Here is a 25,114-nt window from a genome sequence, read left to right on the forward strand (position 1 = left end):
CCTGTGTTCCTCAAGACTTTTTGAGAAAATCAAAATGTTGTCTAAATAGACAACCACAAATCGACCTAGCACCTCTCTGAAAATTTCGTTCACCAACTCCTGAAAAACTGCAGGAGCGTTACACAACCCGAAGGGCATCACTAAATATTCATAATGCCCATCGGGTGTGTTGAAGGCCGTTTTCCACTCATCCCCGTCTTATACGAATTAAATTGTAAGCCCCTCTCAGGTCTAGTTTGGAGAACAGTTGAGCCCCAGCTACTTGTGCAAAAAGATGGGAATAGTAATTTTATTCAGAGCCCTGTAGTCAATACAAGGTCAGAGACCACGGTCTTTTTTTTTAACGAAAATAAACCCTGCCCCTACCAGGGATTTGGAGGGACGGATGAAACCTTTCTCGAGGTTCTCCTTTATATAGTTTTTCATGGCCAACTGCTCTGGACCTGAGAGGTTATACAAATGTCCCCTGGGAGGCATGGTACCGGGTCTTAGGTCTATAGGACACTCAAATTCCCTGTGAGGAGGGGTTTATCCGCTGAACATGGACAGAAAACGTCTGAATACTCCATGTACTGGGAAAGCACACCCTCAACATGGACCATAGTAGAACATAGAGCAATTTTCTCTAAACAATTCCTTTGGCACTCTGAGGACCAGGCCAGTAGTTGTCCGGTATGCCAATCAATCTGAGGAGAGTGTTTGCGTAGCCAAGGGAGACCAAGGACAACAGAGGAAGAGGACATATTCAAAACATAGAATTGTATCTCTTCTTTATGCAGAACCCCCACCCGACAAGTGAGAAGAGGAGTCTGCGAGAGTGCCTGTCTGTTCTGTAGGGGGGGAATCATCTATAGCAGTTACATAGATCTACTTTTCCATGGAAAGGATGAGAATATTGCATCTTAAAGCGAGATCTGTGTCAATAAAGTTAGCTGCAGAACCTGAGTCAATAAAAGCCTGGGTGGCGTGAACTTGGTTTCGCCATGTAACCGAACAGGGCAACAACACCGTAGAATCTTTTGGAGGTAAAACAGGTTTGCCCAGGGTAGTACCTCCTACTACACCTAGGCGGAAAAGTTTTCAGACTTCTTGCTACATTTTTGTACCAGATGACCCTTCTCCCCACAGTAAAGGCAAAGACCCTCTTTTCTCCTCCTAGCCTTTTCTGACTCCGATAGTCTGGAATTACCTATTTGCATAGGCTCGTCAGTTCTGGCCGGGACTGAGGGTGTGGAAACAATAGCCCTGAGATGAGTACGAGATCTGCCCTGTTTATGGTATCGGATCCTACGATCAACCTTAATAGCTGAGCTGATTGCTTCATCTAACGTCTAACGTTCAGGGTGACTAATCATGATGTCTGAAACTGAGTCTGACAACCCCGTACGGAAATGATCCAACAAGGCAAAGTGTTTCCACCGGGAAGACATTGCCCATTTTCTAAATTCAGAGGCATAATCTTCGACAGTATTGTGGCCCTGATGAAGATTTTTCAGTTTCCTCTTAGCAGTAGCAGAAATATCTGGGTCATCATAAATGACTGCCGTGGCCTTAAAAAATGCCTCTACCGACAACAAGGCCTCATGGCCGTCAGGCAAATTATAAGCCCAGGTCTGAGAATCCTCATGCAATAAAGTTTTATTAACGTTACCCTTTGTCTTTCAGTGCCTGACGATATAGGTCTCATTTCAAAATAAGACAAACACCTGTTCTTAAAATTTCTAAAGTCTGATTAATGACCTGAAAATTTTACTGGGAGAGCCATTTTAGGTTCAACTACACGGGAGGGAGGCAATGATGATGCAGATTCCTGCAAACTGTGTACAGCATCAGACAGGAGATTCATCTGAGCCTGCTGTGCCGCAACAGTGTTATTCAACTGTTTGACCGCTGTAGTAAGAGCCTGAACCTGCGTACATAAGGCCTCCATAGTGGTCATGGTCTGTTATGTAATGATCAGTGGTGTATCTGATAAACAGAATGAGCTCTATCAGCACAGTAGTCAGTACTTTATTGAAGTGTGATCACACGTGATTGGGTGCACAGTAGTATTCCGGAATACGTGTAAGTGATAGCCCTTAGTGACGGGCTAATCACTAACTGAGAGCGTGGTCGTACAGGCACGTTCACAGATCGGTCAGTATAGGTACAAAGTCGAGATGCAAACTCAAAGTCAGTAATCAGGCAATAGTCGGCAACAGATCAGATTGGCAGAAGTATAGAATCGTGAGGCAAGAACAAGGTAAGTATTTAGGCAGATGTCGGCAACAGATCAGATTGGCAGAGGTACAGAATCGTAGAGCAAAGAATAGTCAGAAGAACAGGCAAAAGGTCATACACAGTAATAAACAATACAATATAATGGGCCTGATTCACAAAGTGGTGCTAACTCTTAGCACGGCCGGTTTCGCATGAATTTTCGCATTGCGCGCGATCGATTTCGCGCGGAAATTCGCGTTTGCACGTGAAAACGTTATCGTTTAGTGCGAAAATTCGCGATCGCGCGCAATTCGAAAATTCGTGCGAAAACGGCCGTGCTAAGAGTTAGCACCGCTTTGTGAATCAGTAATATATATATATATATATATATATATATATATATATATATATATATATATATATATATATATATATATATATATATATATATATATATATACCAATATATTTTCCTGAGCTAAGTGTGAATCCCCGGGGTTCTGCCGGATCAAGCACACACGGATCTGACTAAGGTCTGAGAGCTTTCACTGCTAAGTTTCAGCAACAACAGACAGAGCAAAAAATCCGCACATCCTTAAATACGAACAGCAATTCACCGAGCCGCCCAGAAGGCCCAGCCAATCAGAAGGCGGCCTAACGTCAGCCGACCTCCGGGTCAGCTGAAACGTCTCTGCAGCCCATAAAGCTGCTGGTGTTGCGCCCAACCGCCCTCTATGAAGCATTGACATACGCCGCAGCGGTGACAACTGTGACGTCAGACGCGGAAGCGGCGGTCGCGCTGCTATCCGCATTGGAGGTAATTTCACTACTTCTGACAGCGAGTCCAAAATCTGTCGGTAATGTCAGATTTCTACTGCTTACTCTAAGTGACAGCAACATAGGAGAAAAGTAATTTATGGCTCATTTTACTCTGGTAAAAATGTACTTCTTATTTGTATGTGTTTTAAATTTTAAGATTTTTGCGACAGTTCCTCTTTAAGGCCAAACTGGCTGTGTGTGGGTAATTACTCCCATCTCCTACTTAAAGAGAACCCGAGGCGGGGTTCTCACAACAAAATCCCCATACAGAGGCTGGCTCTGCCTATCGATCCCAGTCTCTGTTGCTAATCAGATCCCCCCTAAATCCCCCCTGCACTCAGCCAGACAACCGTGCCAGGACCATGGTCATGCCAGGACCATGGTCATGACATCACACTATGGGAGGGGTTTCACAATATCAGCCATACAGACCCCCCCCCCCCCCATGATCTATTCAAGAAAAGGTAAAGAATTCTGGTGGGAAAGGGGGTATCAGTTACTGACTGGAATGAAGTTCAATCATTGGTTACAGTTCCTCTTTAACTGTTTCCTTACTCTGAATACACTTCTCTTACACTGCAGCTGTCCTTGGTAGGTTTATGGACTCCATATCAATACAGTGCTTGGGTCCCCATGTAAAACCTGCACTGGGCTCCCAAGTTCCTTAGTTACGCAACTGGTGACCAGCAACGCATAAATGGAGAAGGGGCCAAAAGAAATGCTGCAGATTGGGGAAGTTCTGCGACACAAGCATTCGGACTCCAAACTCTATGCACATTTTAGGCAAAATAAAGTTTGAGGTCCTGTAACTTAAAGGGACACTGTAATGGTCCCCCACAGACATGCTGTGCCCGCGCAGCCACTCCCCAATGCTCCGGCCCCGCCTCCGGTTCACTTCTGGAATTTCAGACTTTAAAGTCTAAAAAAACCACTGTGCCTGTGTTGCCGTGTCCTCACTCCCGCTGATGGCACCAGGAGCGTACTGCGCAGGCCCAGTATGGTCTGTGCCTGCGATGTGCGCTCCTGGTGACATCAGGGGAAGCGAGGACACGGCAACGCAGGCACAGTGGTTTTTCAGACTTTAAAGTCTGAAATTCCAGAAGTGAACCAGAGGCGGGGCCGGAGCATCAGTGAGTGGCAGCACGGGCACAGTATGTCTGTGGGGGAACATTAGAAGCCCTGGGTAACTTCATCTCCTTTCTTCCCCGACCCCCCTACAGTATCCCTTTAAGAACATTTCAACAATAACTCCTTTGTAGGATAGCAGCAGATTCCAAAGGCTAGCAGAGTTTCATGGGAACAGAGTGTGGGCGGACACAGGAGTCACAACATCTGGACACCTGCTTGTCAGTGGGAGAACGCATGTGTTTTGTCAACTTCAGCACTTTTCATTTGTCTCATTCTTTCTTCATAAATACTTGCAGCTAGAACACTGTGTCAGATATCAGAGGGGGAAGTCAACTCTTCATACTCAGGAATAGCTATATATATATATATATATATATATATATATATATATATATATATATATATATATATATATATATATATATATATATATATATATATTGTGATAGGGTGTCAGTTGCCTTGCAAGAGAAGGTTGTGGATGGAATATATGTGTCACCTCGTTTGAGGTATTGGGTTAGATAAAGCTCCAGGAAAAAAAAAAAAAAAACTGCATGAGTAAAATAGGCTCTTTCAAGAGCCGGTTTAGGGTCCTGGAGTTGGCCAGGGGAGAGTGGGGGGGTTCCCTGGCCATCTGGCCCAGCCCGGGTTTTACACCTGTGCAGGGTGGAGCACAGGTGCTGTATAAAAGTCAGCCAGGCTGACCAGGAAGGAGCTCACTGGGTTCCTAAACTCTGGAGGGAACAGAGCTCTCGCGCATGGAGGAAAAACTAATCTTTGCATGTCTAAATGTAAGTTGCCATTTGCTGGACTGTCTTATTGAAACCCTGTTTATGTGTAGTCAGTTAGGGACTAAAAGTGAGACAGGTAGTTGCTCAGCCGAGCAAGGTTTTGTTTTGCTGTTTGTATTTTCTGGCAACTGTTTATTTTCAAAAATAAACCAGGCAGGAGCCTGACTTTTACAAAAATTGGAAGCCTGCTGTCTCGTCTATGAACTTTCCCATCCCCGTTGCTAGGGGAAACCGCTTCAATTGGTGGAGGATGCGGGCAAGCGAGACAGCAAGTACTGCAGCCAAGTCTTAAAGGGGAAAGGCTCCAATTTTCAAACTTAAGAGGAGGCTGAAAAATTTTGATCCTCAGACATGGAGGACGTTCTCAAACAACTGTTGATCGCTAACGCAGCACAGCAACAGGCTAATGCAGGCCAGAGAGAGACCAATGCCCAGTTGTTGCAGTCGGTCGCAGCACAGCAACAGGCTAATGAAGCCCAGCAAGAGGCTAACCGACTGTTGGCCGCACAACTATCTGACGTGGCCACAGCTGTGGAAGAGGATCGTAAAACCCTTACAGAGGTGGTGCAGCAGTTGGCACAACGCACTAGGGAGGGGAACCCGGATTCTCGCAGTAACACGGGATCCATTCGAGCCAGCCACTTTCTTCAAAAGATGACACCACACGATGATGTGGAGGCCTTCCTCCATACCTTTGAACGGACTGCAGAGAGGGAGGCCTGGCCTACAGCTGAGTGGGCCGGACTGATGGCGCCTTTCCTAAGTGGGGACTCTCAGAAAGCATACTTTGACTTGGCCCCAGAGGATGCTAAAAGTTATGAGAAACTAAAAGCAGAGATACTTCACCGACTGGGCGTCACTCCCGCTGTACGGGCCCAGCGTGTGCATAAGTGGACTTACCGCCCTGAAGTGTCACCACGATCACAGATGCATGACCTGGTTTATCTGGTGAAAAAGTGGTTACAGCCCGAGACCCTTACATCTGCCCAGATCGTGGAGAGGGTCACTATGGATCAGTTCCTCAGATCTCTGCCTCCTAAACTGCGTAAGTGGGTGAGCCATGCCGATCCAACGTCAGCCAACGACCTGGTCGAGATGATTGAGCGCTTCATTGCTGCGGAGGATTTCCTAGCCTGGTCTCCAGCAAAGGAGGCTACCCTGCAGAGGCGAGTCCCTCACCTAGCTGGTGGAAGGAGGGCTGCTCCCCGGGAACCCGGAGGTGACAGACAGTATGGTGAGAAACCCAAAGATGAAATTAAAGGCAGTACAAACTTTCCCTCGGGAGTACGCAACCTCATACAGTGTTGGAGATGCAATGAATGGGGTCATATTGCGGCTCGGTGTCCCTTACCTGCGGAGGCTATGGAGTGTGACTACGCTCGAAAGATGTCCCTCTTCGCCCGGCCGGTATGTACTGTTGATACTGACTTACACATGTCAGTTGTGAAAATTAATGGAAGATTTGTTCATGCGTTGCTAGATTCAGGCAGTTTAGTGACTCTAGTGCATGCTAAACTGGTGAACTCTGATCAGCTTAATGAACCCCGCATTGGGGTCATTTGCATACATGGTGACTCTAAAAGTTATCCCACTGCTTTTGTGACTTTTGAAACTGATTGTGGAACTGTTTGCCATGAGGTGGGTGTGTCCTCAGTGCTGTTGCATAGCGTAATTCTGGGAAGAGACTTTCCACATTTCTGGGAATTATGGAGGGGTAAAGAACCCCAAACTTCATCTCCTAACAAGGACTCAGAGAACTGTACCCCTAAAAATGAGGTACCCAGGGAGATTTTGAGTAATCTGGGTGCCAATGGCAATGAAGCTGATATTTCTCCCTTGACTGTGTTTGCAGGTGAACCCGAAGTTCCTCTGGAGCCTTCCATAGAGCCTGCGATGCGGGATTTGGAGGTCTTCAGAGATAACTTTGGGACAGCCCAGCTGAGGGATCCCACCCTGACTAGGGCCTGGGAAAATGTCATTATGATTGATGGTACACCTCAGGGGTCTGAGACGGAAAATGCATTTCCTCATTTTGTGGTGGTAAATGACCTATTGTACCGAATGAACCAGGTGAGAGAAAGCCTGGTCGAGCAGTTGGTAGTGCCCCAACCCTTTCGCAAAACGGTGTTAGACCTAGCTCATAAGCATGTCCTGGGGGGTCACCTCGGGGCCGAGAAGACTCAGCAACGGGTCTTACAGAGGTTCTATCGGCCAGGTGTCTTTGCCGATGTAAAGAGATTTTGTGAATCTTGCCCAGACTGCTAATTGACGGCCCCGATGGCTCACTTCCGAGGCCCTCTGGTTCCCTTGCCTATTATTGATATACCTTTTGAGCGGATGGCAATGGATCTGGTTGGGCCCCTTGGTAAGTCAGCCAGGGGTCACCAATACATTCTTGTGATCTTAGATTACGCTACACGCTACCCTGAGGCAATACCGTTAAGAAACATGGCCTCTAAGACCATTGCAAAAGAGTTAATGCATGTGTTCTCCCGCACTGGTATACCAAAGGAGATCCTCACGGATCAGGGAACCACCTTTATGTCAAAAATCATGAAGGAGTTGTGCAGACTTCTGGGAATAAAGCAGCTCCGCACATCGGTCTACCATCCACAGACCGATGGGCTGGTGGAGCGATTTAACAAGACTCTAAAAGGGATGTTAAAGAAAGTTGTAGAAAAAGATGGTAGAGATTGGGACTGTCTTCTACCATATCTCATGTTTGCGGTTAGAGAAGTTCCCCAGTCCTCTACGGGGTTTTCTCCGTTTGAACTAGTGTACGGGAGACGTCCTCGGGGACTTCTTGACATTGCGAAAGAATCGTGGGAACAAGAATCCACTCCCCACAAGAGCGTAATTGAACACGTATCTAGCATGCAAGATAGGATCTCTGCTGTTATGCCAGTCGTTCGGGAACACATGCAACGAGCACAAGAAGCCCAAAGTCGGGTTTACAACCGATCAGCCAAGGTGAGGTCTTTCAACCCTGGGGATCGTGTGTTGGTCTTGATTCCCACTGTGGAAAGCAAATTCTTGGCAAAGTGGCAGGGGCCGTATGAAATTCATGAGAAAGTGAGTGAAGTTAACTATAAAGTTTACCAGCCAGATAAACGAAAGAAAGAGCAAATTTACCATGTCAATCTGATAAAGCCGTGGAAAGATAGAGAGGTTATGTCAGCCACTGTGCAGGTGCATTCCACCATCCAGGAGGGGGTGCGAGAGGTAAAAATTGCAGATTCACTGTCCAGCGTCCAAAAGCAGGAGGTCAGAGAATTTTTACAAAGGAATGCCGATGTGTTTTCAGAGTTACCAGGTTGTACCTCCATTATCAAACATGACATTATTACGGATGACAAAGTTCGCGTTCGCCTAAAGCCCTATAGAATTCCAGAAGCTCGCAGGCAGGCTGTAAAAAAAGAGGTTGAAAAAATGCTAGAATTGGGAGTCATTGAAAGGTCTACGAGTGAGTGGAGTAGCCCCATTGTTTTAGTCCCAAAACCAGATGGGTCCCTGAGATTTTGTAATGATTTCCGTAAGTTAAATGCAGTGTCAAAATTCGATGCCTACCCGATGCCGAGAATTGATGAGCTGACTGAGAGATTAGGACCAGCAAGATATATTACAACTCTGGATCTTACTAGGGGTTACTGGCAGGTCCCGTTAACAAATAAAGCTAGAGAGAAGACTGCGTTCTCCACCCCTTATGGCCTATTCCAGTATATACGCATGCCCTTTGGATTGCAGGGAGCCCCTGCAACATTTCAGCGTATGATGGATGAGATATTGCGCCCACATCAGCACTTTGCAGCAGCATATTTGGATGATGTGGTCGTGTTTAGCATGGACTGGGAAAGTCATCTCCATAAACTTCAGGCGGTGGTAAATTCAATAAGACAGGCAGGGTTAACCGCCAACCCAAAGAAATGCACGATAGGATTAGAGGAGGCCCGTTACCTTGGACACATAATTGGGCGGGGTCTCATAAAGCCACAGCTAAACAAAGTGGAAGCTATCAAAGACTGGCCTAGGCCAACCACAAAAAAACAGGTGAGGACGTTTCTTGGCATGATAGGGTACTATCGGAAGTTTATCCCGAATTTTGCCACTACAGCAGCCCCATTAACAGACTTAACAAAAGGGAAGGAGTCAGTAATGGGGAAATGGAATCCTGAAGCGGAAAGAGCATTTCAAGAGCTGAAATTAGCTCTTTGTAATCAACCGGTGTTAATCGCCCCAAATTTTAAAAGCCAGTTTATAGTGCAAACGGATGCTTCAAGTGTGGGCTTGGGGGCGGTCCTGTCACAGTTGGTCAGAGGTGAGGAGCACCCAGTGGTTTATTTGAGCCGAAAGTTGACACCTGCTGAGAAGAACTATAGCATCGTGGAGCGAGAGTGTTTGGCGATTAAATGGGCACTGGAATCTCTACGATACTATCTGTTAGGGCGGAAGTTCAGGCTCATCACTGATCACTCACCCCTGACCTGGATGTCCCAGGCCAAAGAAAGAAATGCTAGGGTTACCAGATGGTTCCTATCCCTTCAGAATTTCACTTTCATCATTGAACATCGTGCAGGGAAATTGCAAGGTAATGCGGATGCCTTATCAAGGACACACTGTATGGTCGCAAACAGTGTCCGACCCCACGGGTTCGAACAGAGGGGGGGGGGGGATATGTGATAGGGTGTCAGTTGCCTTGCAAGAGAAGGTTGTGGATGGAATATATGTGTCACCTCGTTTGAGGTATTGGGTTAGATAAAGCTCCAGGAAAAAAACAAAACAAAAAAAAAACTGCATGAGTAAAATAGGCTCTTTCAAGAGCCGGTTTAGGGTCCTGGAGTTGGCCAGGGGAGAGTGGGTGGGTTCCCTGGCCATCTGGCCCAGCCCGGGTTTTACACCTGTGCAGGGTGGAGCACAGGTGCTGTATAAAAGTCAGCCAGGCTGACCAGGAAGGAGCTCACTGGGTTCCTAAACTCTGGAGGGAACAGAGCTCTCACGCATGGAGGAAAAACTAATCTTTGCATGTCTAAATGTAAGTTGCCATTTGCTGGACTGTCTTATTGAAACCCTGTTTATGTGTAGTCAGTTAGGGACTAAAAGTGAGACAGGTAGTTGCTCAGCCGAGCAAGGTTTTGTTTTGCTGTTTGTATTTTCTGGCAACTGTTTATTTTCAAAAATAAACCAGGCAGGAGCCTGACTTTTACAAAAATTGGAAGCCTGCTGTCTCGTCTATGAACTTTCCCATCCCCGTTGCTAGGGGAAACCGCTACAATATATATATATATATATATATATATATATATATATATATATATATATATATATATATATATATATATATATATATATATATATATATATATATATCCATGTAAAACATACATTTGTCTTCTTTAAACAGAGGGTATTTTGCGATTATTCAGGTTGGAGTGACAATATGAGGTGTCCCACGATGCATCACTGCTAAATATACAAATAATCCCTTTGTTGTCCCCGAAAGCTAAACACACCTCCAGAACGCCTGGAATACAATGATGTGTCAGTTTGTTAATTGTACAGAGCCATGCACTGATGAGGAAACAGTCTGTATGCATGTTGGATTATTGTGGCCAAAGCTGGATTTACCATAAGGCACTGTGCCTATAGGCGCCTGATGATGGAAAGGCGGCTCACTCCTCTCCCAGAGCGCCTCCCTCCCTCCTTCTATATGCAGAGTCCTGATAAGAGCGTATATGAGAGGTTACTTACCTGGGTCTCTGCATTCCACTGACGAGATCTTCCTTCAATCAGAGGCACCTCTAGCTACTTAATGCTGAGTGTACTTCTGGCTTTCTGATGCTAAGGGGCACCTGTAGCTACCTATGACAGGCAAGGAAAGTAAGGGAGAAGTGACAGCTGAACCAGTCAGCACATTTGCGGTGCAGTTCGGTGTGGGGTTTGTAGGTTCGTGGGAGGTGAAGTCTGGGGTGCCAGGAGATCTGTGCCTATAGGCTCCTGTGATGTAAATCTGGGCCTGATTGTGGCTCTGTACAATTAACAAGCTGACACAGCATTGCATTCCAGTGGTTCTGGAGGAGGGCAGACAGACAAATGACAGCGCTCAAGGCTGCACCTGAAATGAAGACCAACTGAGGCAATGCAGAGCCCCATTGGGGCGAAATACGTGCCTTGAATGCAAAACAGATGCAAATTATGTACTAATTCTAACCTAAAAATGTTGTATGTAGATCTGAAGCAATGAATGCAACTAGCCACTAGTATATTTACGTTCAATTTGTACAGCGGGATACATGGCAGCGCTTTCAAACAGAAGTTATACCTGAATGATTTACAGTATCTGCATGGATGTGCAGAGCTCCAGTAACTGGACTATATTACACACCCAGCACTCAAAACAGACAAAGGAGGGTGTTAGCTTCAGTAAATAATGTGTGCACAGATTAGACGATGACGGACCCTCTTGGGGAAGGCCTAACACTAGTCTAGCATTAAAAACATAATATTCCTTGTGCTGCTAATCATAAATGGTATACACATTTCATCAAGCAGACAGACAGACAAATGACAGCGCTCAAGGATGCACCTGAAATGAAGACCAACAGAGGCAATGCAGAGCCTCACTGGGGCCGAATACATGCCTTGAATGCAAGACAGGTGCAAATTATGTACTAATTTTAACCTAAACATTTTGAATGTAGATCTGAAGCAATGAATGCAGCTAGCCACTAGTATACTTACGTTCAATTTTCTGGAGGAGTACTTAGCTTTCATGGACAACAAAGGGGTGATTTGCATATTCAACAGTGATGCATTGTGGGACACTTCATATACTTACTCCAACCGCAGATGTAAGCTTTTGGCATAATACGTGGGAGGGTACACTACAATTAATCAGAAGTACTGGCATTGGTAACAATGCTGCTACAAGGTACCATTCCCCCATCCCCCAAGATCTGCATTTTGGACATTTTTGATAATGTGTGAACACAAAATCATCAAAAATATTTTGAAAGAGATGCACTCTTCTTGCCTAAAGAAGCCAGAATACTGCAATACTTCACAATAAAAGCACCATCTCCAGACTGAATTTTTTTCAGTCCCCTTCTGCAACCATCAAAAAAACAGCTGAAATACAGTATATATAACCAGACTATCATCCCCCAAATCCTCTTCCCATGATGCACTGCATATAGTGATAATATCAGATGCCCTGGGGTAGGGGGGGTTTTCTCTCACTCTTGTTACCGTTTTCAGTATCTACCAGTAATCAGTCAGAGAGGGGGGGGGGGGGGGGTGAAGAAGAAGCTGCGGGGGATTGATCTGCATTGCTTAACCCATACCAATCTAATTTTTGGATCACCCACGCTCTCTAGCATTTTTGTTCCTGGAGTGCGGGGAAGATGTGGGTGCTCTAGGGAGTGCTGTAGCAGCAGGGATCCCTGGGGGAGGGGCCGGCACCAGCTCACGTGGTGTAGCTCTGCCCCATTGCACACATGCCAGTGTAAATATGCAGCTCAGCATGGTGCTGGAGGGGATCAAAGTGTTGGACCGGTAACGGCACCCCTAGTGATGAACCCAAATACGCCAATGTAATGTTTAAATTATGAAGTACAGCAGCGGTGAATGGGGCCGGCGGCAATCAAACTTTTCGACTTTGTGTGACACGTTCGTCTAAAGATGTGGATGCTATTCCAGATATCATCCGGCAACAGCACCGCTAGCAGCAGCCATTTTTCCTATTCCGGCTATGTTCAACATTGGATCTGTTCTGGAAAAGGCCAGTGTCGGACATTTTCCAATGTGGGGCTGAATCATATGCGAGGTTGCTTCATGCTGCATGTGATCGCACTATCCTTACAACTGTATGGGCATGTTCACCTCTCTGCATTGTTAGGCACCATGTTTTTCTATCACCCTTTTTACAGTGGTGTGGAGTTCATAATTCTGGCCTGCAGATGACACTGTGATATACTGATGTGATACCAGAGGCGGGACAAGGTCCTTCAGCACCCAAGGCTGAGACAGCAAAGTGCGCCCCTCCATCCCTCCCACCCCAGCTGTCACACACTGATTGCTATTAGGCTAATAGGTGCCCCAGGGCCCCCAACCTCCCCAACACCTTAATCTCTAGTTATCTGGCTTGCAGTCACTGCCATGTATCCCCTTTTCTTATTTATTTCTGCTTCAAACACAATTGGGAATGACAGCTGAATGAATTGTGCGCCCCTCCTACACTGCGCCCTGAGGCTGGAGCCTCTCCAGCCTATGCCTCGGCCCGGCCCTGGGTGATACTGCATGATTGCATAGGATCTAGCCTTGCTGTTCTAGACTTGTTGGGTCCTGTGTGGCTGCTGTAACTGTTTTAAATAAACCTAGTTCCAGTTTATTAGCGATTGCTGAATATAACAACTGGCGACAAGGATATCTCTCACAATATAGCAACCACCATGTTTCCTTCAACAACAGGATGAGCTTGCAATGCACTTCACTGCTTGGATTCAGATGTTTGACAATTATGTATTTGCATTACATGAAAATTAGTTACTACTTGATGCCAAAAAGCTTGCTTTGCTAATTCACTGCCTAGGAGTGGAAGGACAGCATATATTCTATACTCAAAAGGTAGCAGATGCAACCATATGCTTTAGCTCTCACTGCATTAAAGTACTTCTTTGTACCTAATGTAAATGTGGTTACAGAAATATACAATTTCCGACAGCATGATGAGTATGCTGATAAATCCACAGTACTCTATATTGCAACATTGAGACAGCTGGCAGCTACTTGTGAGTTTGGTTCACTTGCAAAGGATATGATAAGGAATCGTGTTGTTGAAAAGACAAACTCGAATCGTGTTAGGGAGAGATTATTTGCGGAACATGATTTATCCCTTGAAAAAGTTATTACAATTGTGATCAAAAGGAAAAATCTGTGGCAGAAGCAAAAATAGTGAGGGAACTACAGGTGCTGTACAGGCTGTGAGTCCAGAGGCTGCTTCCCCTGAGATGAACATCCAGGCTCAAAACAAGGGTGTACTAAGAAAATCACCTGAACGGGAGTGCAGAGCTTCCCATACACAAGACAAGTACTGCTTCAAGTGTGGTTCCACACAGCATATTGCTTCAAGTGTGGTTCCACGCAGCATATTGCTAACTATGCACCATGCCCTACAAAGAACTCATAATGCTAGAAATGTAAGAAAACCAGACACTTAGCGAGAGTCTGCTGTGGTTCTGCTGCTAGACAGGTTCAGGAAGTTTCTTTTCCAGAAATCATAGTTATAAGTGTGGATAAAGATGGGACTTTCAGTTCAGATAAACTGTTATGCACTGCTTCTATTGCCACTACCGGTCATTCTATTACCCTGATGCTTGATACAGGTTCTGCTGTTTTTATTTTTTTACATCACTTACTGTGCCTACTGTGAAGCTGGCGAGTTATCTTAGAAATCCTTTTCCTGTGCTTGGTTGCCTGCCAGTGACTGTTACATTTCAATCAACTAGTGTGCAAGCTGAATCCTACATTGTAAAGAAAGGTTCAGAGATCTTTTTGTTGCATGAAATCTACAACTGGTGGATGGTCTTGTCCCAACAGCTTCATATTCTTATATACAACAGGTATCCAGTGTCTCATCACGAATGAACAACGCACTTCAAGCGATCGCGGTACTGTGCGCGGGAGTCATTTGGGATCTTAAAGATTTGATCTGCTCTGGCAGTCATGATAGCTGCGCCACGCTAATTGGCGTTCGCATGATCGTGCTCCTGTACCCACGTTGCGAGATCGCATAAACAAAGGCTCGGTGATCAAAAAAAAAAAACAACGCTGATTGTCGGGAAAATCGCCAGAAAAATTGCGAGGTGGATACAGGCCTTAACACAGCAATTCTGCATAGCATGAAAATAATGTATACATTTTAGGTATAATGTTTTAAAATCTCACCTGCCACAATTACTTTTTCACCATTCTTATCCGAAGACTCAAGAATGCTGTTAATCCAATTTAACTGAGCGCTGCTGATTCCACCATTAAACTGCACAAACTGCCTTTCATCCAGACCTAGAAGAAGACAACACACGATATTAAAAAAAACTCTCCTGCTTCACTGTATTCTGGGGAGACTGATGACAAGGGGCTTGATTTACTAAACCGTGATAACTCATATCACGGCTGCGCTAGCGGTTTTTGCTTTTTCGTGCGCAATGCGCGCGTCCGTGATATTAGTTATCACGGTTTAGTGAATCAAGCCCAATGTGTGTTCTCTCCCATTCCCGGATGCTAGCAAAAGCTGTACTAATTAAGCCAGCAGCTGTGTTAATTGATTGTTAGCTAATTGCTTTTATTAGCTTTCATGGACCTGATGCACAAACTGACAGTAATAGTTCAATGCACAAGGGGCAGACGGCAATATTACAGGTACTAATGGCAGCAGAGTACTGTGTGATTACCATGACCCACAGTGCATGGGTAACACAAGTGCTATAGTAATGCATGCTAAAGGAAACCCGAGATCAGGGTCAGTTCTGGACTTTTTGCTGCCTGAGGCAAACCTGTGAGGATGACGGTGCCCACCCACCCCCCATAGGTAACCAAGCTGGAGGGGGTAGCGGCCAGGAAGGGGGAACAGCGGTTCAGACACCCCCTTCTTCACCTGGGGCTTCCCCATCCGCTCTCCCGCTCCAGCTATTAGCGCTAAATTCAATTCAGCCAGCAGCGAGCGGGGAAGAAATTACTCACTTCCTTGCATTCCACCGCCCGCCGCGTCACTTCCTGCAATGCCGCCCACTGTACTAAATAGGATTTTACTGAAATCCCCCAGTCTTAATTTGTATCTAAGTGAACGACATCAGTTATTACTCCCATACCCCATACACAGGGCCGGATTTGTACTTCTTACCGCCCAAGGCCCACTATTACCAGCCGCCCCAACCGAAACCGTATCCTACCACCTCTCTCCACACACACACACACACACAAAAAACTTTGGACCGATGGTGTTCACTATTGCGGCCAATGCCGAGGTCTCCATGGCAACGTGAAGTGAATCAATCACGTCACATGGGGGAACTGGTCAATCAAGCGACCTACAGGTGATGGGCGTGGTGGGAGCCATCCACCACACACACATAGTCAAAAGTGGCTCACAATTGAACATTGGGTGGGGTCAGCAACACGTAAAAGTGAGTCCTGTACCCACTGCTGTCTCCAGGGTAACAGCGCTGGCCAATCAATAATTAAGAAATGGGTACTGTGAGAGGCTGCTTTCTGTATTCTGTACTATTTGCTGGTGCTGCCCCTGGTCCTTTCATCCCCCACACCAAGTGCGTGAGACCCGGCCTTCTGTAACTGCCTGCAGCTGCTGCTATGTCATTGGACAAGGTCTGGCTTTTTGCTAGTCACACACTGTTCACAAACATTTGGTTAACGGACTGCAGCTGCCTGTAGCACAGCACAGGCAAATGCTAGCTGGTACTAATAGTGCAGTTATCCTGATCACTTTCATTTGTTTGGACACTTGCAAATAATGCCCACTGTCTGCAGGCCGCCCCTTGTTTATCTGGTGCCCTAGGCCATGGCCTATGTGGCCTTGCCAGAAATCCGGCCATGCCCATACAGATAAATCTCGAAGTTTCTAAATCCTCGTATAAACATAAGGGGTATCACCAGAGGGGGTTCAGAACTCAATCCCTGCTGCGACAGTGCAAGGCCGAGGCTGTACAGAAAAATTGCTAGACTCCAGATTGCTTGTCGACTCTTCGGGGGGGGAGGGGGGATACACACTACATTTTTGGCAGAGGCGGTTGCTATTGGTCACCTCAGCCAAGATTAATCTAGCGCATTTGTAACTTAAGCCACATAGACGTTTTATGACCTCTAATTACTTATCAGTGAGGGTTATGCTACAGGGTGCAGTCCAACTGCAGAGAAAGCGTCATTCAGAGCAGTCGATTCTTAGAAAGACTCTGTAACAAAAAATACTCCCTCTGGGAGATACTTACCTCGGGAGGGGGAAGCCTCGGGGTCCCAATGAGGCTTCCCCATCTTCTGTAGCCTGGGGGGAATCCAGCGCTGGCTCCCCCAAAACGTGCTCAACATACCCTGACAACTACTGCGCAGGCATGGTAAATATTTACCTACCGCGATCCTGCGCAGGCGCAGTAGCGTCTCTTCATTCGGTCTAAGGTGGAAATAGCCGAACCCATTTGTATCCGCTCTACTGCGCAGGCGCAAAAGGACTCACTCCTGCGCAGTAGAGCGCATAGAATTGGGCTTGGCTATTTCCGCTTTAGCCTGAACGAAGAGCTGCTACTGCACCTGCGCAGGATGGCGGTAGGTAAATATTGACCTCACCGCTGTTCGGGGGGCGGTTGCAGTGCCGGATTGCCGGGATGGAGGAGGATGGGGGAAGACTTGTTCAGATCTAGAGGCTTCCCCCTCCCGAGGTAACTCCAGAGGTTGTTGTTTTTTTGTTACAGGTTGACTGTTTTCCTTAACAGTGATACAAAAAGGAAGACAACTTAGTTTTAAGCAGAATTTGGACTGTACATAGACGTTTATCAATTCAGGTAGCCTTTAGTGCATATATCCATAACATTAGCGGCAGCTTCACAGACGGAAATCGCCCTGTTTGTGTATATAGTGGTAAATACACTACATGATTCGGGGATAAACCCTTCTTCAGGTGTACATCACTGGATAACAGCAAACTTATGTACAATAGTGCACCACTCCACCACTCCCCTAATAGGTAGATCCAACCCCTTGGTCAGCTGACCCAAGTGACAGTCTAGGTTTACTTCTAAGGGTAAAAAGTCCAACATCATACTGGACAATACATACCACAGAGAACGTCTTCAGCACTTGGTGCACTATTGTACACAAGTTTGCTGTGATCCAATGATGCATGCAAACCCAAAGAATCATGTAGCCCTGAAACATGTAATGTATCTGCTAGTATAAGCACAAACATTGCAGTTTCTAGGTTAAATTGCTCCCACCAAAAAAATGCTATTTTGCAGCCTCCAGTATGAATTAGCCAGAGGTGGCCCCCCGGTAACCAGATGTAGCCTGTTGTATAGGTAGCCAGGTATAGATTCCCCCAGTACAGGTAGCCAAGTATAGGCGCCACCAGTACAGGTAGCCAGGTATAGGTGCCCCCAGAATAGTTAGTATTCCCCCCACCACAGAACTTTAACAGCAGGAGGTGGGAGCAGCAGGCACACTGACACAGCCACAGGTAGGATGAGCCCGACTCCTCCCTCTCCTTGGGACCTCTTCTGTGCTCCTCCCTCCATTGTAGAGCTTCAGCTGCACGTTACAGTAAACACTCACCTCTTCCGGGTATCATGTGATAGAGGTTCAAGTCCCGCCAGGCTTCTCTGTCTGCAGCACCACTAACTCTACTTCCTGATTAGCGGAAGTAGAGTAAGCGGCAATGCAGGCAAAGAAGCTTGGCGGCACATGGACCTCTATCACAAGGAGCCTGGTGTCTGCTGTAGCCGCTTCCTGCTGCCAAAGCTCTGCAATGGAGGAGGAAGCACAGAAGAGGGCCTGAGGAGAGGGAGGAGTTGGGCCTCCCTTCCTGTGGTGGTGTCAGTGTACCTACTGCTCCCCCTCTCCTGCAATGTGCCCCAGGCAGACACTGGCCTCGTCTGCCCCTGGAAACAGAGTAGTACTCAAACACAAGTTTATCAAGCCTGCGGAGTGCCTACTTTATTTCTATCTCAATATCTATTCATACCTCTATATTAATATGTCATATTTTCTCAGTAGAGGGACTGCTTTAAAATATAAGCTCTTCAGGTAAATTTGAGTAGATTCATTTTCAGTTATCTTATTTTTTATATACCTGTAGGGCTGTTTAAATCCTCATTCTTGTTCTTTTGCTTGAGAAGTTTTAAGGCCTTCACATGCTTCTGGCTAGAGGGATCTCTCCCAATAATGCTCAAGTCGTAAGAGTCAATTAACAGTAGCCGGAATTTGGAGAAAGGGCTGAAGTGGTAGGCATAGATGGACTTCAGCTCATTGCCCTTCTCCTCAGACAGTGTGTCCTTCATCTGCATGCTGTTCAGCTGTGACTCCATCAGATGTTTCCTACTGAAGTTGTAGAACTCGTGGTTGCCCCAGATATGGTGAACAGGGATGTCCACTTTGTTAAACTCACTCAGAACTTTGGCCAGCGAAGACTCTGATGTTTTAGTCGGGACATTAAAACCGTCAATGATGTCCCCGAGCTGAAGGATGAACGTGGGTTGGATGGTTTCAGAGGCCCATTCTTGAGTGGCCTCTTGGAGTAGAGATAAACTATTCCGATAATATCTCATCCTTGTCTTGGCAAAATTATATCCATCGTCCTTGTCTGCATACTGGATATCAGCGATGACTCCAAAAGTGAATAATGGGTCGGTGGTTTCTTCCATTTGGTTATTTTCTAGTCGGGTCACAGTTTTTGCCCCTAAAAAAAGAAAAGTGTGCCTTGTGACAAGAATTCATTAAGGAAGCGCTCCGCCAAACCAGGGCTGCTGAGTTGGAGTCGAGGAGCAATTTTTGGGGTATCTGGAGTCAGAGGTTTCATAAACTGAGGAGTCAGAGTCAGATGATTTTTGAACCAACTCCACAGCCCTGGTAAGTAATTGGACTAAGGAGTAGTAGTCAAACGTTTCATAAACTGAGGAGTCGGAGTTTGGAAGATTTGCTACATGCTTGTTTCTGGTGTGTGATTCAGACAATACTACTGTCAAAGAGATCAGCAGGACAGCCAGGCAACAGGTATTGTTTAAACGGAAATAAGTATGTCAACCTTCATATACTTTTCACTTCAGGTTCCCTTTAAACAATGTCAGTTGCTTGGCAGTTCTGCTGATCTCTTTGACTGCATTAGTATCTGGATCACACACCTGAAACACACCTGAAACAAGCATAGTGCTGTGGAGTCGAGGAGTCAGAGCAATTTTTTGGGTACCTGGAGTCAGAGGTTTCATAAACTGAGTCATCGGAGATGGAATCGAATTATTTTTGTACCCACTTATTAGCCATGCAAGGGCTGTGGAGTCTAAGTCAGAGCAATTTTGGGTACCTGGAGTCAGAGTCGGGGTTGGATGATTTTTGTAACAACTCCACAGCCCTGAACAAGAACAAGCATGCAGCTAATCCTGTCAGATTTGTGTTAGAAACACTGCATGCATAGTATTATGCTGGGCATAGACAGTTCGTTTTATATTATCAATCGAGCCGCTGATGGCTCGATTGGTAATATTCAACCTGTCCGATCACAGCGGCAGGTTGATACCGCGCTCAATCCCCTGGAGCGGACAATGGTAGAAACAAAACGCTGATAAGGAAGTGCCCGCGGGGACGAGCGGGGATCGATCCGCGTGGACGAGCGGTGACGCGCCGGCATCGAGCCTCCGGCTCGATACCGGCGCATAAACGAACCGTCTATGCCCAGCATTAGAGGCAGTGGATCCGCAGGAAAGCCAGTCAACTGATATTGTCTCGCTTCAGGTTCCTTTAACCCCACTGGCAGTTACCATTTTGGCAGCCCAGGATACTAGGCTCACAACTACCTCTCCAAATATAAATTAGGTAGACCGTAGAGAATTCCATTCACACAATACCTGACTGCACAACAATGTAAGTTTTATTTAATCAAATATTTAGACAAATCATCTAGCTGTCTGTCTTTGCTCAAATAATACTGTATCTACCGATACATTCGGCAGGTATTATTCTGACATAACTCTCTATAGAAAATCTGATCAAAATCAAGCGATGAAAGCTAATCTATCGCTACTTGATTGGAGATGAGGACATACGGTAATCGATCATACGTTGGATCAGTCCGCCATCAAAGCTCTATACAGTTATGTGAGCCAACTTGAAAAGATTGTTTACATTACAATGATCACATGTACATGGGTATCTAAATAAAGCATTACACTACAGATCCCTTTCAAATTACAGCAGAAGGTGATAGTAAACAAGGAAGGACTAGTGAAGGAGTTATGTGGATGCGATTCCCCCTACAGTCAGCACAGACACAGCTGAGACAATGACAGGTCACATCTCTTACTGGACAGAAAGGAGCAGGGTGACAGCCTGTGTAGCACCCTATAGGTTATACGATAAATCCCACAACACATGTACAGATGTATGTTGCCTCTCACCCGGCATACTGGCTGACGTCAGTCATGTTCCTGTATAAGTCACAGGGCTGCAATGCAGTCACTGGCTGCACCTTCTCATAAGGAAATGGAGTATCATCCCTCCAATCACAAGTCTGCATGGTCCATGCCCCTCCTACTTCCATCATTACTGACACTCCCCTTACTGAGCAGATTGGAGGAGAGCTGTAACCCTTTCCTGCTGAGATCAGTGACTGTAGCAGTGCTTGAGACCTTGCTGTACAGAACTGCCTTTTCATATTCTGATGTTTATTTACAGGTCACTAATCCAGTGCTGATTCAAGACTCTCGTATTAATTAACCCTTTGCACTCTAAAGTTTATACACAAAGCAAACTGCCTCTAAAGGTGCCCATTAACTGTGCAATGTTTTCCTCTGATGCAATCATTCGATCAGATTGTACATAATCAGAAGGTGATTATCGATTGTTACCATAAATTGTTGCCATTTCTCTCTTCAGATAGGACAGTAAAATCCGACATTCTGATCAAAAATATTCTGTATTCCATAGAATCGTTTCACATCAGTTTTCTCCACATGCGCCTGGTTTGGTCTTCAATTAGATCACAAAAATCTGAATCTGAGGAAAATCTTGTATCATTAATGGGAACCTTAAAAAGACTATCTAGGGCCAATTCCACTAGCAATCGCAATCACAAATGCCAGCGAATGCGATTTTTCATTCATTTTGTTATGCTATTGCGATTTTTTTCATTTGCATTAGGGCTCTTTTCCACTATGAAATGCAATCGCGATTCCGATCGCGTTTCAATTTCCACCATGCGATTGCGATTGAGCTACTATACTCATTATAGTACAGCTCAATGGCATACAAAACGCGTCAGGATGACGATTGCGCTTTGACCAAAATCGCATCGCAATTGGATCGCACGAATGGAAATTGCTGCTGCAGTTTCCATTTGTTTAATGCACCTTGCGATTTGCGATCAGAATCAAATCGCAAATCGCAGAGTAGTGGAAAAAGGCCCTTAGGGCTCTTTTCCACTATGAAATCGCGATTGCGTTTCAATTTCCACCATGCGATTGCGATTGAGCTACTATACTCATAGTACAGCTCAATCGCATCCAAAACGCGGCAGGACAACGATTGTGCTTCACCCAAAATCGCATCGCAATCGGATCGCACTAATGGAAATTGCCGCTGCAGTTTCCATTAGTTTAATGTACCACTACCTTGCGATTTGTGATCAGAATAAAATCGCGAATCACAGGGTAGTGGAAAAAGGCCCTATACCTCTTAAAATCGCTCCAGAAAACGATTGCGATTTGTGATTTACAAATTGAATCACTACAGTGGAAAATACTTCTCATGATTTCTATGATAAAGTAGCAACCCTAGCGATTTAAAAATCACTAGCGATTTGCGATTTAGCTGTGCAGTGGAAAAAGGCCCTCATTGAAAATTAAACATTCGATGGAATCTCTAGCAATAAAAAGTTATAATTACTTGCTGGGTCTTTTTCCTTAAAGGACAACCGAGGTGACATGTGACATGATGAAATAGATATGTGTATTTACAGTGCCAAGCACAGAAATGACTATGCTGCATTCCTTTTTTTCTTTATCTGCCTGAAAGAGTTAAACATCAAGTATGCAAGTGACAGTTTCGGTCTGGGTCAGAACTGGGTCAGACTACAGTATAACACTCACTGATGTGGAATTTCAGCCATAAAACACTTTCCTGTCAGTAAATAGCTTCTGAGAGTAGGAAATAGATAACATGGGTCAGACATTCATAGATTTTAGCTCTGTCTTACATCAATGCATGCGTCATTGAGCAGACACAATGAAACAGTAAAAACTAGATTTAAATATAAAATAAAACTGCGGGATATCTAAAAAAAAGTCCTTTTAGAAGAAGGAGGATATATACAATTGTTTATCTCATCTGTTTATTTTCACCTCGGATGTCCTTTAAAGAGAACCTGAGATGAGAAAAAAATGGAGCAGAACTCTCCCATCAACGGGAGTGCGGCGGGTGCATGCGCAGTATGCCCCAACTTGCGAAATTACCGGGGCGCCTAGTGGAGGATCCAGGCGGAGGAGGAGGGCTGCAAGGGACCGATGAGCCTGAAGTGGGCTGGAGGAAGCCCCAGGTATGCATAAAACTTATTTTTATCATCTCAGGTTCTCTTTAACCCCACTTCCTGCACCGGCTTCTGGTGAGTAGCCCCGCCCCTTGCAGAAGAGTGCCATGGTGCTCTCACTATCCGAAACAGAGAATGCCACAGCCCATTTCTGCAAAGGGGCTTGGCTACTCACCGGAAGGCGATGCGTCCGGGGCCCAGGGAGTGAGTTTAAAGTTTACAAGAGTCAAAGCTCGGGTATAAAATCACATGCTGACCTACGAAGAGGGGAGCCTTTGTATCCTAATGAGGCTTCCCGCGACATCCTCCAGTACCCCGTTGCCACTTGCGGACCATCAAAAGACTAACAACAAGAGCATGCAACGCAACGCACGCTTGCACTGCAAGTGTAAAACAGGCCTTAACATTTAATGAGAAACTAGAATTGGAAAGAAATAATTTCACTCACCCACTTGCCCTAAACAAGCAAAAGTGCAGAAACCCCGCCCCTCTGTCAGCAAAAACGTCAAGCCGGTTTTACTTCAAAGTCTTTCCTAACCAGTCCGTGAGCCTCTGTGACCCTCCCAACCCTGGTGCCATGGCCCGCCCCCAGCTCAGCAACCAACTACTAGGCTACAGCCACTGAGCTGGGGTGGGCTGAGGGCAGCGCGGAGCTTAGATGGCCACAAAGGTTGGGGGCTGTTTTGAAAAGTCTTCGGACAAAACTGCCACAGTGGTTTCAGCACCTTTTCTTAATTGGGCATGTGGGTGAGTAAAATTAATATTTTAGTGTTCACAAGGATCTTTATATCGAGCACAAAAATTTAATTTACAGTAACCCTAAAGAAACATGGTATGCGCAAGGTTCACAGTTAGCCAATATCGGATAATAGACAATACAAGCAATTTTAGAAAACTGGCAATAAATGTTAACTTATTATTATTATTTAATATTTATATAGCACCAACATCTTCTGCAGCACGATACAGAGTATATTGTCTTGTCACGTAGCCTCTGAGCTAAGTGCTTCTGCCATACTGTTACCGATTTTTGCCCTGATTTTGACTACTTTCTGCCTGCCGCCTGCACCGACCTCTGCCCTGATTTTGACTACTTTCTGCCTGCCGCCTGCACCGACCTCTGCCCTGATTTTGACTACTCTCTTATTTGTACAGTTTCAAAATTTTTAATTGTCTTCATAAATTTAATTCATTCACAAAATTTGTGTTCTAGTCTTTTATTAATTTGCAGAATGTCTACCAGGCTTTTATTCTGTCATATTTTGGTAAATTATTGGAAGCCAAAAATTCCAGAAAAAAATGTATCGCTTTTGACTCATAATTCCAGACACAATTGCACCGCCAGGGAGGTTAACTGTCCCTTGGAGGGGCTCACAATCTAGTCCCTACCATAGTCACATGTCTATGTATGTATCGTGTAGTGTATGTATTGTAGTCTAGGGCCAATTTAGGGGGAAGCCAATTAACTTATCTGTTAGCAGGGCAGCACGGTGGGGTAGTGGTTAGTGCTCTTGCCTTGCAACGCTGGGTCCCTGGTTTGAATCCCAGCCAAGTCGACATCTGCAAGGAGTTTGTATGTTCTCCCCGTGTCTGTGTGGGTTTCCTCCCAAACCATACAGATAAGTTAATTGGCTTGATACATACATAGACATATGACTATAGTAGGGACTAGATTGTGAGCTCCTCTGAGGGACAGTTAGTGACTAGACCAGGCATGGGCAAACTCGTCCCTCCAGCTGTTACGGAAGTAAAAGTCCCACAATGCATTTGCCTTTATGAGTCATGACTGTGGCTGTCAGACTCCTGCAATGCATTGTGGGACTTGTAGTTCCGTAACAGCTGGAGGGCCAAGTTTGCCCATGCCTGGACTAGACTATATACACTCTGT

The 25,114-nt window shown here is 45.6% G+C and overlaps 1 protein-coding gene across 6 annotated transcripts in view; it reads right to left on the reverse strand.

Annotated features, from left to right (window-relative positions):
• ADPRM (ADP-ribose/CDP-alcohol diphosphatase, manganese dependent) overlaps positions 1-25,114 on the reverse strand; it is a 43,296-nt gene that overhangs the window by 9,824 nt on the left and 8,358 nt on the right. For 2 of the 6 annotated variants that reach the window (XM_068262233.1, XM_068262234.1), the window contains exons 2-4: positions 21,551-21,698; positions 18,784-19,389; positions 14,877-14,993 (exon numbers count right to left, since the gene is read on the reverse strand). In XM_068262233.1, the coding sequence (XP_068118334.1) occupies positions 14,877-14,993; positions 18,784-19,389; positions 21,551-21,566 (739 nt within the window). In that variant the 5' untranslated portion in view covers positions 21,567-21,698. The other 4 variants (XM_068262237.1, XM_068262236.1, XM_068262235.1 and 1 more) reach the window with 3 other exon arrangements.

The sequence above is a fragment of the Hyperolius riggenbachi genome, chromosome 12, assembly GCF_040937935.1.
Source record: "Hyperolius riggenbachi isolate aHypRig1 chromosome 12, aHypRig1.pri, whole genome shotgun sequence".
NCBI classification, from domain to species: Eukaryota; Metazoa; Chordata; class Amphibia; order Anura; family Hyperoliidae; genus Hyperolius; species Hyperolius riggenbachi.